The sequence below is a fragment of the Miniopterus natalensis genome, chromosome 19 (genome assembly GCF_054644295.1).
Source record: "Miniopterus natalensis isolate mMinNat1 chromosome 19, mMinNat1.hap1, whole genome shotgun sequence".
NCBI classification, from domain to species: Eukaryota; Metazoa; Chordata; class Mammalia; order Chiroptera; family Miniopteridae; genus Miniopterus; species Miniopterus natalensis.
In genome coordinates, this window is record NC_142099.1 from 33,315,157 (window position 1) to 33,329,901 (window position 14,745).

The following is a 14,745-nucleotide window of genomic DNA, read 5'->3' on the forward strand; positions in this document are numbered from 1 at the left end:
CATAAGACTCTTCGATTCCCTCCAGGCTGTCCCAAAGGCTAGGTGGTCCTTTTTTATAGCTGCATAGTATTCCATGGTGTAAATGTGCCACAGCTTTTTTATCCACTCATCTTCTGATGTGCACTTGAGAAGGATGTATATTCTGCAGCTTTGGGGTGGAATATTCTGTAAATGTCAATTAAATCCATCTGATCGAGTGTGTCATTTAGGGTCACTGTTTCCTTTGTTATTTTTTGTCTGGAAGACCTATCCAGTGAAATCAGTGGGGTGTTAAAGTCCCCTACCTAGTGTGATTGTCTTGCTGTCGATCTCTCAAAGTCCTCTAGAAATTTTTTAATAAATTTAGGTGCTCCTATATGTTTATCAGGGTTATATCCTCTTGTTGGCTCTATCCCTTTAGTATTATGTAGTGATCTTTTTTGTCTCTCATTATGGTCTTCATTTTGAAGTCTATTTTGTCCAGTATGGGTATTGCTACCCCAGCTTTTTTCTTTTTTTTTTAATTTCCATTTGCATGGAAAAAATTTTCCATCCCTTCACTCTCATCCTGTGTGAGTCTTTTGTTTTCCAGTGGGTCTTTTGTAGACAGCATATATTTAGGTCATGTTTTCTCATCCATTCAGCCACCCTATGTCTTTTTATTGAGCATTTAATTCATTTACATTTAAGGTTATTGATAGATACCTGTTCCCATTTTAATTCTTTATGCCTATGTTTCTCTCTTTCTTCTTCTTATTACAGCAGTCCCTTTAACATTTCCTGCAATGCTGATTTGGTGGCAATGAACTCCTTTAGCCTTTTTTTGTCTGGGACCATCTATCTTGAATGATTGACTTGCTGGATAGAGTAGTCTTGGTTTCAGATCCTTGTTTTGCATTACCTTGAATACTTCATGCCATTCCCTTCTGGCCTGTAGAGTTTCTGATGAGAAGTCAACTGACAGCCTTGTGGGAGCCCCTTTGTAGGCAACAGATTGCTTTTCTCTAGCTGCCTTTAATACTCTTTATCTTGAATTCTTGGCATTTTAATTATGATGTGTCTGGGTGTGGGCCTCTTTCGATTCTTCTTGCTTGGGACTCTCTATGTCTCCTGAACTTGTGTGACTTTTTTCTTCACCAGGTTAGGGAAGTTTTCTGCCCTTATTTCTTCAAACAGGTTCTCTAACCCTTGCTTACTTCAACCTCTTCTGGCACCCCTATGATACAAATATTGTTACATTTCATGTTGTCCCAGAGCTCCATTAAACTGTCCTCCTGTTTTTTAATTGTTTTTTGTTTTTGGGTCTCTGATTTTTTTTATACCCTCTCTTCTAATTATCAGATCCAATTCTCAGAGTCCACTAATCTGTTGTTTATCCCTTCTAATGTATTCTTTATTTGTGCTGTGTCATTCTTAATTTCCTTCATAGTTTCCATATCTTTTTTCATGTTGTTGAGCATCCTTACAATTAGTATTCTGAACTCTGTATCTGATAGATTGCTTATCTCCATTTCATTTAGCTCTTTTTCTGGAGACTTCTCTTGTTCTTTCATTTGGGGCTTGTTTTTTGTCTCCCCATTTTGGTGGCCTGTTTGTGTTTGTTTCTATATATTAGGTAGGCCTGCTAGGACTCAGTCTTTTTGGAGGGTCTCTGGTGCAGGCCAGTGTCAGATGCAGTTATGACTGGCCCTGAGTACCCCGTTTGGAGCTATTAGCAACCCTTGGCTTGAGGTCTTCTCTGTTGGGGCTGGGTGTGGTTGGACAGGACCAAGATGCACATCAAAGTCTCCTTCTCCAAGGCCTGGCTCCAGAAGCAGATGAGGCCAAGACTCAAAGCACTCTGAAGTCTGCCTCTGCCTGCAGGCTGATTAATCTGATTCTCTTAATGAGCCTCAGGCTGTTGAAACTCCTCTGGGTAGGGCGAGAGGTTTTTCAGCAGGGTGGGGCAACTGCTTCCCCCCTCCCCCAGGTAAAAGCATCAAATTGTCTGCCTGAAAAAAATGTCCTCTGCAGTATGGGGGAATGACTTGGCACAGGAATCCAGAGTAGTGCCCTCTGAGCCCTATCTCCAGAGCCCACACCCTAGATTCTCCTCACACAGCTTTAGTCCACTCTGTCCTCCCTCTACGGGAGCCCAAGGTGAGTGGCTGCACACGAAACTTTGTGTATTGGCTCTTTAAGAGGGTAGCTGCACTTGCAGCTGGGAGACAGAAACCCAGCTGCTTTTCACAGCCAGATGTTATGTGGGTACCTTTCTCAGTTCTGGTGCTCTGGGCTGGGAAGCCCAGCCTGTGGTTTAGGCCCCAGAGTCCTCAGTGGGAACCCCCCACAGCTGAGATATCCCTCCAGACCTTCAGCGGCTGCCTGTGGGACCCCAGCCAGCCCTCTCGTGCCTCCGTACTTCTGCCAGTCTCTATGGGGTCTCCACTTTTCCTCCTTGGTTACGAGGATGCTCTCCAGCTCATCTTCAGTTGCAGTTGATTATTCAGGATGGTTTTTCTATATTTTAGTTGTAATTCCAGTTTGGTCCTAGGAGAGTGTCAGTGTAGCTTCCACTCAGTCTGCCACCATCTTTCCTATTGTATTTTTGTTTTCTGTTTCTTAATTGCTACTATTGGCTTTATTTTCTTCTAAGTACATTATTTGGTTTAACTTTAAAAAGAACAAAGTTTTTGAGATAGGTGCTTATTAATTAGTCTTTCTCCTAATATATGCATTAGGGCTCATTAGTTTTCAGTATTTCTTCTAATATAGTATATGCATTCGACACTATAAATTTTCCATCAAGTTTTGTGTTAGCTATACCTATAAGTTTTAATTTGTAATTTTTTTATTTCCATTTCGTTTATTTTATGCTTTTTATCATTTATTTGTATGTCAGAATTCTTCATATCTACCTCTCTTCTACTTTCTCTTATACCTTATAAGGAAGGAATTAACTGTCCACAGTGACCTAGAGATTATATATCAGAACTTGAATGAACTTTTAGGTCTGATTCCTATTGCCATGTTTGTAAACTCCCAAATTAATAGCTTATAATGAAAGATCATACTGTTTGCCGTATCTTTCCCATTTCATACAAAAGAATAAAATAAGTAAATATGGCATTTAGTTCTGCTGTATTTTGAATCACTTCCCATCTATACCATTGTTCAAATGGCACTTGACCAAAGGGTAATGAGAAGATAAAAGTCTGTGTCTAGGCTTGTTCCATTTCTTTACAGGCTGCGTTTTCCCCCTTACTCACTGAAAGTTGTGCTCTCTAACTCCTCTTAGGGACTATGGGATCATTCGAACTCTGGATTTACCCATCTATGTCACAAGGGTGAAGGGCAACAATGTATATTGCCTAGATAGGGAATGTCGTCCTCGTGTGCTCACTATTGATCCTACTGAGTTCAAGTTCAAGCTGGCCCTGATCAACAGAAAATATGATGAGGTATGAAAGAAGAAAACATGCTAGGAGCATTGAGAGGGGAAGTATTCCTTTTTTCCTATAAGTAATCTCTATTTCCTGTCCTACCCCACCCCAAATGCCTAGGTACTGCACATGGTAAGAAATGCCAAACTGGTAGGCCAGTCTATTATTGCTTATCTCCAGAAGAAGGGCTATCCTGAAGTGGCACTGCATTTTGTCAAGGATGAAAAAACTCGCTTTAGTCTGGCACTGGAGTGTGGAAACATTGAGGTGAGGACAATGTGGTTATAAGCTCTGTATCAGTGTGGAGAAGGTCAGAGGGTTAGGGTGGCATTGTGAAGGCATTATTCTGGACTTGCTTCTTTAGCCAGTATAATTTGCCCATCTCTACTTTTTCCTGTCTGCTTCTGCCATGTCATTTCTATTATTTTCATGCTCACTTTGTCTGAATTCAATAATTTCTAGTTTAGGAGCAATATAGCATGGAATTAGAAAAATCTCATTACTTTCTTGACATTTGACTTGCTGATTGGCTGCTTAGATGAATGATTACTTATTAAATGTTGGCCTAGAGTCTGCAGGCATTATTATTATTTTTTTAAATATATCTTTATTGATTTCAGAGAGAGGAAGGAAGAGGGAGGGAGAGAGATAGAAACATCAATGATGAGAGAGTCATTGATCGGCTGCCTCCTGCACACCCCCAGCTGGGGATCGAGCCCGCAACCCGAGCATGTGCCCTAACCGGGAATCGAACCACAATCTCTGAATCCTAGGCCTGACACTCAACCTCTGAGTCACGCCCAGTCAGGCTGCAGGCATTATTTTTTATTTTTTTAAATATATCTTTATTGATTTCAGAGAGAGGAAAGGAGAGGGAGAGAGAGATAGAAACATCAATGATCAGAGAGTCATTGATCAAGCCCGCAACCGGGCATGTGCCCTGACCAGGAATCGAACCCTGATCGCCTGGATCCTAGGATGATGCTCAACCGCTGAGCCACGCCCAGCCGGGCGTCATTATTTTTAAATGGGGAGAGAGCTTAGGAATGTTGACTTTTCAGTTTGGAACTTCCTTCTTTTATTATTCCTCCTGTCTTTCCTAAAGCTCCTGTGGCTCTTCAGACTTGGCAAGTAGGAAATAATGTAGCTAAGAAAGAATTGGCTTTATGGAATCAACAATTGCTAAGAGATAATTTTGTAAAAATATAAATTTCTGAGGAGGACAGTGTGATGTAATTCTTTTATCTATGGCTCCAAAGGGATTATATTTGTTAGTAGGATTTTCAGTACAATTAGATTGAAAGTTAGGTGTGATTGAAAGTATAGAGAGTTCCTTGGGAGATTTATTTAGAGGCAAACACTTTGACTATAGTCCCTGGTTTAGAGCCACAGTACCCATCCTGTTAACTCTGACCCTGGGGATTTTTTAGATTGCTCTGGAAGCAGCCAAAGCCCTGGATGACAAGAACTGCTGGGAAAAGCTGGGAGAAGTGGCCTTGCTACAGGGGAACCACCAGATTGTGGAAATGTGTTATCAGCGCACCAAGAACTTTGACAGACTTTCCTTCCTGTATCTTATCACTGGCAACTTAGAGAAACTTCGCAAGATGATGAAGATTGGTGAGGCCACAGAAACTAAGGGTGGGAAGAGGGGTTTTTGGGGGAAGGAGGAAGGTATAGAAGAGAGAGAGAGAAAACTTAAGAGAGAAAACCTAACTTGGTGTCTCTTACTGACTTGGTGCAGCTGAGATCCGAAAGGACATGAGTGGCCATTATCAGAATGCCCTGTACCTGGGTGATGTGTCAGAACGAGTGAGGATCCTAAAGAACTGTGGGCAGAGTAAGTATCTATCCAGACTCACCAGCTCCTTTGGGGCCTTAGGAAGGATTTTCTCTTTATGGTGAGTTATTTATGTATAGTGGTGAGGGATTTGCCTTCATTGTGCAGTTTTTCAGAAGAGACCATATGCTCCTACCACACTCAGAAGACTTTCTTCAAAGCCAAATGGAGGTACAGCCAGAATATTCAGTCTGTCCATGCACTCTTAGGAAAGTATTTAATGGTCATGGAGGAGTTAGAGGGTTTTAAAAGGTCCTGGAGCGAGCACCCTAGTTAATGCAGTTGGTTGGATACCATTGGAATTTTATTCTTTTATTCGGTTCTGGAGGTTTTGCTCGCTTATTTATTTATTTATTTATTCCAAGGATATTTTTTAAAGACGTCACTATATACCAAGCATTATACTAGTACATGAGCTACATTAGGGAACAAGAAATATAAAAGATGTGGTTTGGACCAAGGTGCTAGCAGTGAAGGGGTGCACAATGGTCAGATTTAGCAGATAAAGGTAGAATCGACATGGTTGGTTGGTTAGTTTATTTTTTAATCCTCACCCGAGGATATTTTTTCCATTGCTTTTTCAGAGAGAGTAGAAGGGGGGCGGAGAGAGAGAGAGAGAGGGAGAGGGAGAAACATCGATGTGAGAGAGACACATCAATTAGTTGCCACCTGCAGGCACCCCCACCAAGGCCTGAGATCTAGCCTGCAACCGAGATACGTGCCCTTGGCCAGAACGAAACCCGGGACCCTTCAGTCTAGCAACTGAGCCGAACCGGGCAGGGCACAGCATGGTTTATTGAAGGACTGGATGTGGGATGTTTAAAAGAGGAGTCAGTTTCGGGCCAGTGTGGCTCAGTGGTCAAACATCAGCCTATGCACCAGGAGGTCATGGTTCAATTCCCCATCAGGTCACATGCCTGGGTTTCGGGCTCAATCCCTAGCAGGAAGCATGCAGGAGGCAGCCAATCGATGTTGATACATTGATGTTTCTATCTCTCCCTCTCCCTTCCTTGCTCTCTAAAGTAAATAAATAACATATTTAAAAGAAGAGTTAGCAATGATTTCCAGGTTTTATCAACATTGATGATAGATCTTAAGGATAAGCAACTCTTACTAGTTATCTATTGTTGTATAACAAGTTGCACCCAAACTTAGTAGTTTAAAACAATAAACATTGACTGTTTCAATATGCAGCATGGCTTGCTGGGTGCCTCTGTCTCAGTACCTCTCATGAGGCTGCAATCAAGATGTTGGCCAGGGCTGTAGGCATCTCAAGGCTCAAGTGGGGGAGGATCCGCTCCTGTGCTCATTACATATCTGTGGGCAATCCTCGGGTCCTCACTGACTATTGGCTGGGAGATGGCATTTTTCTGCCATATAAGCTTCTCTGTAGTGCAGTTCACAATAGTTGGTTTTCCTCAGAGCAAGTGAATAAGAGAGGGTACCCAAGACAGAAGTTACAGTATTTGTACCCTAATCTCAAGATTGACGTCTCATTACTTCTCATTACTTCTGCCATGTTCTGTTCATTAGAAGCAAGTCAACAGGTCCAGCGCTCACTTAAGGGGAGGGGATTTTGCAAGGACTTGAATACCAGGAGGCAGGGATCACTGGGGGGGGGGGAGGGGGGAAGGCATCTTTGAGTCTGCCCACCTACAGAAGCATTCACTTGGAAATGTACCTGAAACCACAGAGTCTGTTTTCTCTAGAGTCACTGGCTTATCTCACAGCTGCTACCCATGGCTTAGATGAAGAAGCTGAGAGCCTGAAGGAGACATTTGACCCAGAGAAGGAGACAGTGAGTCTTCATTTACTTGAGTGTCTCTGATCACAGGATTAACTCTGAAATCTTGGGACATATTAAACCTATGAATGTCACTGTCCTACCTGAGGCTCTATAACCTTCCCTACATAATTCCTGAGAGGTGTTTGCTTTTACCCTTCTACCTTTCAGATTCCAGATATTGACCCTAAGGCCAAGTTGCTTCAGCCACCTGCACCTATCATGCCATTGGATACCAATTGGCCCTTATTGACTGTGTCCAAAGGGTTCTTTGAAGGCTCCATTGCCAGCAAGGGTAAGTGCTCAATTGTCCCCTAGCATTTTTGTTGTCTATTTTATGAAGAACTGTCCTGGAGAATACCATCAGCTCTCCTGTCCTTTTCTCTGATAAAGCCTCATGGAGCACTGAGATTCCAAACAGACTTACGGTATATAGTCTTTTAAAATCTAAATAAAAGCGTTATGAAATCCTTAACATTTGGAAAATAGGCGGGGGAAAAGAGAGATATCTCTTAGTCCATGCTTCTAACAACCACTGTTAGCATTTTGGTGTATTTCTTTAGGTTTTACCATATATGTAGTAATACTCTCCATTTAGTATTTTACTAATAACATACAATGTTAAAGGTACAAAGTCAGCTACCTCAAATTCTGTCATGTGAGTATATGCAGATGTGTGCCATCGTCCCCACCCTTAACCCTCCTCCTGTCTTGGATATATCTACTAAGTCATCTCTCTTGACTTAGAGCCTAAATAGACCCTTAGGCATTTTGTGCCCAGCTCTGCTCTTTCCTCCATCTCCTTTAACCGACCCTGTGTCCTCATGCCCTGTGCACACTGTAGTGATAACTTTGCAAACATCCCAGCAAGAAATTCTAAAGTTTGTAGCCAAAGGTTGGTAAGTAAAAAAATGGTTAAGAGGCAGTTTTTGGTAGCAGGAAAGCCAATTGTTTCCCTCTGTTTTCTGTTCCCTCTCTCTGTGAAACCTACTGAAACTAGCATAATTTATATATTACAAAAATAAATAATAAACAAAAAGTGGACAGAACCTTATCGCCTGCTTTTGTAAGGATCCCACTTGCCTGCAGAGGAGGCCATATCTCAGACTTGCCTGACTGTAACCAGTTTCTTTTTGTCCTGTCCTGTAGGGAAGGGAGGAGCACTGGCTGCTGATATTGACATTGACACTGTTGGTACTGAGGGCTGGGGAGAGGATGCGGAGCTGCAGCTGGATGAAGGTTAGAATACTATTCTAGGCCTGGTCTGGGCAGATGGGGTTAGGAGTGGGTAGTGGGCAGTTCTGCAGAGTTCCAAACCATGGAACTAATAAGGATCTCAACATTTTGCTTTTCTTTGGCTAAGATTGTGTCACTACAAGGATCTATTCTGAGCCTGGATTTTCCTTACAGATGGGTTTGTGGAGGCTTCAGAAGGTTTGGGTGATGATGCTCTTGGGAAGGGACAGGAAGAAGGAGGTGGCTGGGATGTAGAAGAAGATCTGGAGCTCCCTCCCGAGCTGGTATGTGGGATTCTTACCCTTGTAAAGTTCTCTCTCTTTCTCCCTGTGGAAGCCAACCCCAGTCCTGAAGTCCCCAAAAGGAAGGGGCTCTACACTTCACTCATCTGCTATTTTATCTCCCATTTGAAAGAAAGAAGAAGAATGAGATAAGGGTTGTGCCAGTAGCAGCTTATGAAAAGGCAGCAAGCTTTTTTGTCAGCAAGCTTTTGGTATATCATTTTGTTACTTGTGAAGCTGCTCCTATTTTGAGGGTCTTCTCCCACAATCACCACCCCTCCTCTCCCATGGAGACTTGGAACAAGGTTTCGGGCTCTGTTTAGATTTATCAGGACAGAGTGCTTGAATGGCTTAAAAATGACTCACTTTTTGTTTTCCCCAGGATATAGCCCCTGGGGCAGCTGGTGGGGCTGAGGATGGGTTCTTCGTGCCCCCCACCAAGGGAACTAGCCCAACTCAGGTAAGCAGGGAAACGGCCCTATGGGCTGAGCTGGCTATATTTGATTGATGTGTAAGGAGTACTGTTACAGAGTAGCTTAGCTTGGGAAGAATAACAGCAAGATTTCACTTGGCTTGGATTTTCTGTTTCTTTTTAGATCTGGTGCAATAACTCTCAGCTTCCAGTTGATCACATCCTGGCAGGCTCTTTTGAAACGGCCATGAGGGTATGTCTTAAAGTAACTTTGGCTTTTGTTGAATGTCTCAACTAGGGTCCCAGGGAGATGGTTAACTCACCTTAACCAAATGGAAATTATCCCACCCATAAGGGCAGAGACATGTATTTATCATGGAAACCCTTGGTCTTGACTGAGGGAACTTGTCGCATAACGCCTTCCTCTTATCTGCTTTCCATTTGGCTTAGTAATCTCCTAGGGTGAATCCTTCCAGCCATCTTCCACTCACTGTACAGCCTGCTTTCTGGCTCACATCAGTGAAGTAAGCATCCCTTCATGAACAGGGATATGTTTTGAACACTAAGCCATGTGTTTAATAGCAATAATAACAACCACCACAACTGTAACAACATTTACTCACTGTTGACTGTGTGCCAGGCACTATCCTAAATGCTTTCATAGGTATTATTAAATGAGGTAGGTCCTATAATTAAGCATAATTTACTGATGAGGAGACAAGTACAGAGAAGTTAAGTACCTTGCCCAAGGTACTTAGTTTTTATGTGGTAGGACCAAAATCCTTATGTTTTTTGCTTCCTCTGTTTCAGCTCCTTCATGACCAGGTAGGGGTAACCCAGTTTGGTCCCTACAAGCAACTGTTCCTACAGACCTATGCCCGAGGTCGTACCACCTATCAGGCTCTGCCCTGCCTGCCCTCCATGTATGGCTACCCTAATCGCAACTGGTAAGGCCCCTTGCTCCTGGCTTTTATCTCTTTCAGCATGGCATAGATATTTCAGGTGCTAGCCTCAGGGACAGTCACAATTACCCCAAAGCTGAGGTTTCCTAATAGGAAAAGATCTTTGGCTTGCCACTCTATGAAGTTTGGTTTACACCTTCTGCATCCTATCCCCAAACTACTTTCACAGTGATTATGTTGCCAGAAAAAGAAGTTGAATCCTCGTGAGCTCCTGATTATTGTCTGTCTTCTTCCTCCTTTTCCCTTTCTAGGAAGGATGCAGGGCTGAAGAATGGTGTACCAGCTGTGGGCCTGAAACTTAATGACCTTATCCAACGGTTGCAACTGTGCTACCAGCTCACCACAGTTGGCAAGTTTGAGGAGGCTGTGGAAAAATTCCGTTCCATTTTGCTCAGTGTTCCACTCCTTGTTGTGGACAATAAACAGGAGATTGCAGAGGTTAGGAGGGGTATAGCTACTTGTCCTAGTCATGGGCACCCCACATTCTTGCCTCTGTACCATGACCTTCCTTTGCCCCTCCTTCCAGGCCCAACAGCTCATCACCATTTGCCGTGAGTACATTGTGGGTTTGTCCATGGAGATAGAAAGGAAGAAGCTGCCAAAAGAGACTCTGGAACAGCAGAAACGCAGCTGTGAGGTAAGATCTCTGACCCTCTGAGCAGTAAAGAAGCGTCCTTCCCATCATCCTCCATTAGGTCTAAATTCTTTAATTCCAAACCCAGATCTCAGTCTGGGGAGTAAGAGAAATTTGGTCTCATTTCTGTGAGGAGAGAATGTATTTCTCCACCCTTCTTCCTCCTCTCATCAGTCTTCCATACTAGAAAGCAGAAGACTTCTCTGCTGTATAGCCAGCCCTGTTTTTATCTGTGTGTGTTTTTAATGCATGTGTACCAGCTATGAATGACCTGTCTCAACTTTTGCATCAGCCTGGCATGTGCTCCTCTTTCTGTCCACCAGATGGCAGCCTATTTCACCCACTCAAACCTCCAGCCTGTACACATGATCCTGGTGCTGCGGACAGCCCTCAACCTCTTCTTCAAGCTCAAGAACTTTAAAACAGCTGCCACCTTTGCTCGGCGCCTATTGGAACTCGGGCCCAAGCCGGAGGTGGCTCAACAGGTAGATAGGAACTCCTTCAGTGAGCAAAGAGAACTAGATCTGCTCTTACATGGAGGAGCAGAAGACCAAGGCCCTTGCTGCTGACAAAGCACTGATGATATTCAACAAAAGCAGCCATCAAAATGTTGGCTCTTTTTTACTTATTGGCATTGGTACCTCCTTTTGTTCCTGGAAACAACTAATAACTTATTCAGACATGACGCCAGTGTGAGAGTGACTGGCAACCTAGAATAGCTCCATTGTACCTGAAAATAACCCTATGCCTATCCTTAAGCTCCATATCTCCTGTTACCGTCACCACTAGCCTCCACATACGTGTCCCATTGTATTCTCCAAAAGCATTCTTGGGCAATGAAAACCAGTTCTAACTCGTTCAGGCCTGACCCTGATCATTCTCAGACTTGGTAGAGGAGTATGGGTCTAGATCCATGGAGCATCTTTGGTATTGAGAAGGGGAAAGCCTGATACCACAGGAGAGGTCATTGTTACCCCTTCATGTATGTCCTGTACAGAGGATGTAGTCTGTGTTCCACACAGTTTCATCCTGCGTCAAAGAAACTAAACCATGAAGATGAGATCATTTGAGTTATGTGAAGCTTTCAGTTCTCTTAAATAAAATATTCCTTCCCTCTCTCAGACCCGAAAAATCCTGGCTGCCTGCGAGAAGAACCCCACAGATGCCTACCAACTTAATTATGACATGCACAACCCTTTTGACATCTGTGCATCATCTTATCGGCCCATCTATCGTGGAAAACCAGTGGAGAAGTGTCCACTCAGTGGGGCCTGCTACTCCCCTGAATTCAAGGGTCAAATCTGCAGGGTCACTACAGTAAGTATTGTCCTCAAGAAATGCATCTAGGATTTTGAGGGAAGGGGAAAGAGAAAGAAGCACATTGGTCCTTTTTCTCCTACATTTGCCCCTACCTCCTTGAGGCAGTGATACTGGGTAAAGCTAGAGCTTCTCCTGCTGCTCTTTTTCAGTTACTAACAATGACAAAGCACTTTACTGTGCTGGTTGAAGAGTGGAGAGAGTAAGCTTTCTAGGCTTCTCACCCTCACAAACCCCTAACTTTTTCCTGTTTCCTCTTCCACAGGTGACAGAGATTGGCAAAGATGTGATTGGTTTAAGGATCAGTCCTCTGCAGTTTCGCTAAGGCCCCCTTTGTATGTATGGGGTCAGTCAACATATTCCCCTCAAACTCCTACGCCTGAGAATGAGTCTCTATATCCTTCTCACTCCCTGTTCCTTAACTACCTTTCAAATGGACATTTAGCTTTCCCTGCCCTAAAATCAAGTGTTCTTTTCTTTTGTTCCATGGCTAAGCTTGACTTTTTTTTTTTTTTTTTTTTTGCCTCTGAGGACATTTCATTCTCTCAAGGTCATTACAGTTGTGGTCACAGTTGGACCTGCCTTCCCAGCTTAGCTCTTGCAAGGAACAAATGAAAACTCAGTGGTGAACATTTGTTTAGTAAATTCCTTCAATATTAATCTAATCTTTTTCTTCCCTACTACCTTTGTATCCTTTTTGCTAGAAAGGATCCATCACAGCAAACTCAGCCATCCCACATTCTAAACTTCTAGACAGGTACCCTCTGTATGCCCAGAAACTTAAAGTCTGAAAAGAAGCTATTTGGTTTTCTAAAAATGCACATCACTTTTTATCTATTTGTTCTTTACAATCATTGTTCTTATTTTTTGTTTCTCACACTAAATAAAGTAAATTACTGTGAGACTTTTGTGGCCTGCCATTTATTTCCTGGACACTTTCATGTTCCTACTCAGTTCATGTAGCTGCCCTACCAAAGCATATCTTTCCTTCCATAATTATTTTTAATTACAAAAGTAGTAAATACCCATTGTTTAAAATAAGCACACATTTTTCATAGGATATATTAAACTGCTATGAGAATGGTGGAAAACAAATAACTCCCCTGTTCCATTATTGACGGCAACCTTTCATCTGTTGTTAATTATAGCCAGTATCTATTGAGCACCTATCATGTTTGTCACTGTTTGAGATGTTTTACATGTAACATACATATATAAGATTAGTTAGAAATAAATGCATCGTATTATGATGGTTACATTGCCAATATAGTATTTTGCTTGCTGTGTGCTAAGACTGAGTAGAATGACATATTGTGCCTTGGATTAAAATATATACCTATTTTCATTTTAAAATCATGTTGTCAATACACAGTACACTCATATAGTTAAAAAATCAGTAAATGTAAAAAGCTGTTCTCTGATGTCTTTCTGCCACCCCTTTTTCCTCAGCCATACAGTTCCTATCACCTTCCCCCAAAAAAGTCACCACTATTATTAGCTTTCTTATCCTTCTGGAGATTTTTATCTGTCTATGAGCAGGTGTGGACATGTTCTTCCCTGTCCCCTTGATATATATATTTATGGAAGTATGGCCGTGGCAGGTTTGGCTTAGTGGTCAGAGAATCAGCCTGCTGACTGAAGAGTCTCGGGTTTGATTCCTGGTCAAGGGCACCTACATGCAGTTCGATCCCCAGCCCTGGTCAGGGAGCATGTGGGAGGCAACCAATTGATATGTCTCTCACCTCCATGTTTCCCTCTCTCTCTGTCCCTCTGTCCCTTCATCCCTCTCTTCCACTTTCTCTAAAAAAAATTAATGGAAAAAACATCCTCAGGTGAGGATTAACAAAAAAATAAAACATGGAAGCATACTGTTTAATGATTTAGCACCTTGGTAGTTATTTCACTTAACATATTTTAGAGGTTTATTTCTCATATCAGTATATTAGAGAGCTTCACTCTTTTTTTACTTCTGTGCATAGTGTACCATGTATGATTTACCATAATTTATATAAATTGCTTTTTTTTTTAATTCTTTTTAATCCTCACCTGAGGATATTTTTTCCATTGCTTTTCAGAGAGAGTAGAAGGGAAAGACAGAGAAACATCACTTGGTTGCCTCCTTCACATGCCCCAACCTGAGTGGGAATTGAGCCCGCAACCGAGGTACATTGCCCTTAACTGGAATCAAACTGGAGAACTTTCAGTCCAAGGGCAGGCGCTCTAACCACTGAGAAAGACTACCTAGGGTGTAAGTTGCTTTCTTGATGGATATTAGGGTTATTTCTAGCCTTTGGCTATTATAATCAGTGCTGCAATGAATAACAAGCCTACATTGTACAGGTGGGGAAGTGTGCTTGGAGGATGAACTAGAAACAGAAGCCCTCTGTCCAAGAGCACAGGACTTGCCCAGCCTGTGTGGCTCAGTGGGTTGAGCATCATCCCCCGCACCAGGAGGTCGCCGGTTTGCCTCCCAGTCAGGCCACATGCCCAGGTTGTGAGCTCAGTCCCCAGTGGGGGGAGTGCAGGAGGAGGCTGATCAATGTTTGTATCTCCCTATTTTTTTAAAAAGATTTTTAAAGAGCACAGGCTTTTATATATTTTTAGCTTTAGGGTTGCTTTTTGCCCTGCCAGTGTTGCTCAGCGGTTGAGCATCGACCTAGGATCCAGGAGATCACGGTTCCATTCCCGGTCAGGGCACATGGCCAGGTTGGGGGCTCAATTCCCAGTGGGGGGGGTGCAGGAGGCAGCTGATCAATGACTCTCATCATTGATGCTTCTATCTCTCTCCCTCTCCCTTCCCCTCTCTGAAATCAATAAAAATTCATATTTTTTTAAAAAAAGTTGCTTTCTTAAACATAGTATCCCCAAACTATGCCTGC

General features: G+C 42.7%; 1 protein-coding gene across 1 annotated transcript in view; it reads left to right on the forward strand.

Annotated features, from left to right (window-relative positions):
• COPA (coat protein complex I subunit alpha) overlaps window positions 1–12,768 on the forward strand; it is a 46,242-nt gene extending 33,474 nt beyond the window's left edge. Inside the window, exons 18-33 of the mRNA XM_016214765.2 lie at window positions 3,257–3,419; window positions 3,522–3,668; window positions 4,832–5,021; window positions 5,146–5,241; window positions 6,951–7,039; window positions 7,196–7,319; window positions 8,174–8,263; window positions 8,435–8,544; window positions 8,924–9,001; window positions 9,138–9,206; window positions 9,764–9,900; window positions 10,167–10,353; window positions 10,442–10,552; window positions 10,873–11,034; window positions 11,672–11,866; window positions 12,132–12,768. Coding sequence (XP_016070251.2) covers window positions 3,257–3,419; window positions 3,522–3,668; window positions 4,832–5,021; window positions 5,146–5,241; window positions 6,951–7,039; window positions 7,196–7,319; window positions 8,174–8,263; window positions 8,435–8,544; window positions 8,924–9,001; window positions 9,138–9,206; window positions 9,764–9,900; window positions 10,167–10,353; window positions 10,442–10,552; window positions 10,873–11,034; window positions 11,672–11,866; window positions 12,132–12,191 — 2,008 coding nt within the window. The 3' untranslated portion in view covers window positions 12,192–12,768. The remainder of the gene's footprint in view (window positions 1–3,256; window positions 3,420–3,521; window positions 3,669–4,831; window positions 5,022–5,145; window positions 5,242–6,950; window positions 7,040–7,195; window positions 7,320–8,173; window positions 8,264–8,434; window positions 8,545–8,923; window positions 9,002–9,137; window positions 9,207–9,763; window positions 9,901–10,166; window positions 10,354–10,441; window positions 10,553–10,872; window positions 11,035–11,671; window positions 11,867–12,131) is intronic.
• Window positions 12,769–14,745: the final 1,977 nt, after the last annotated feature.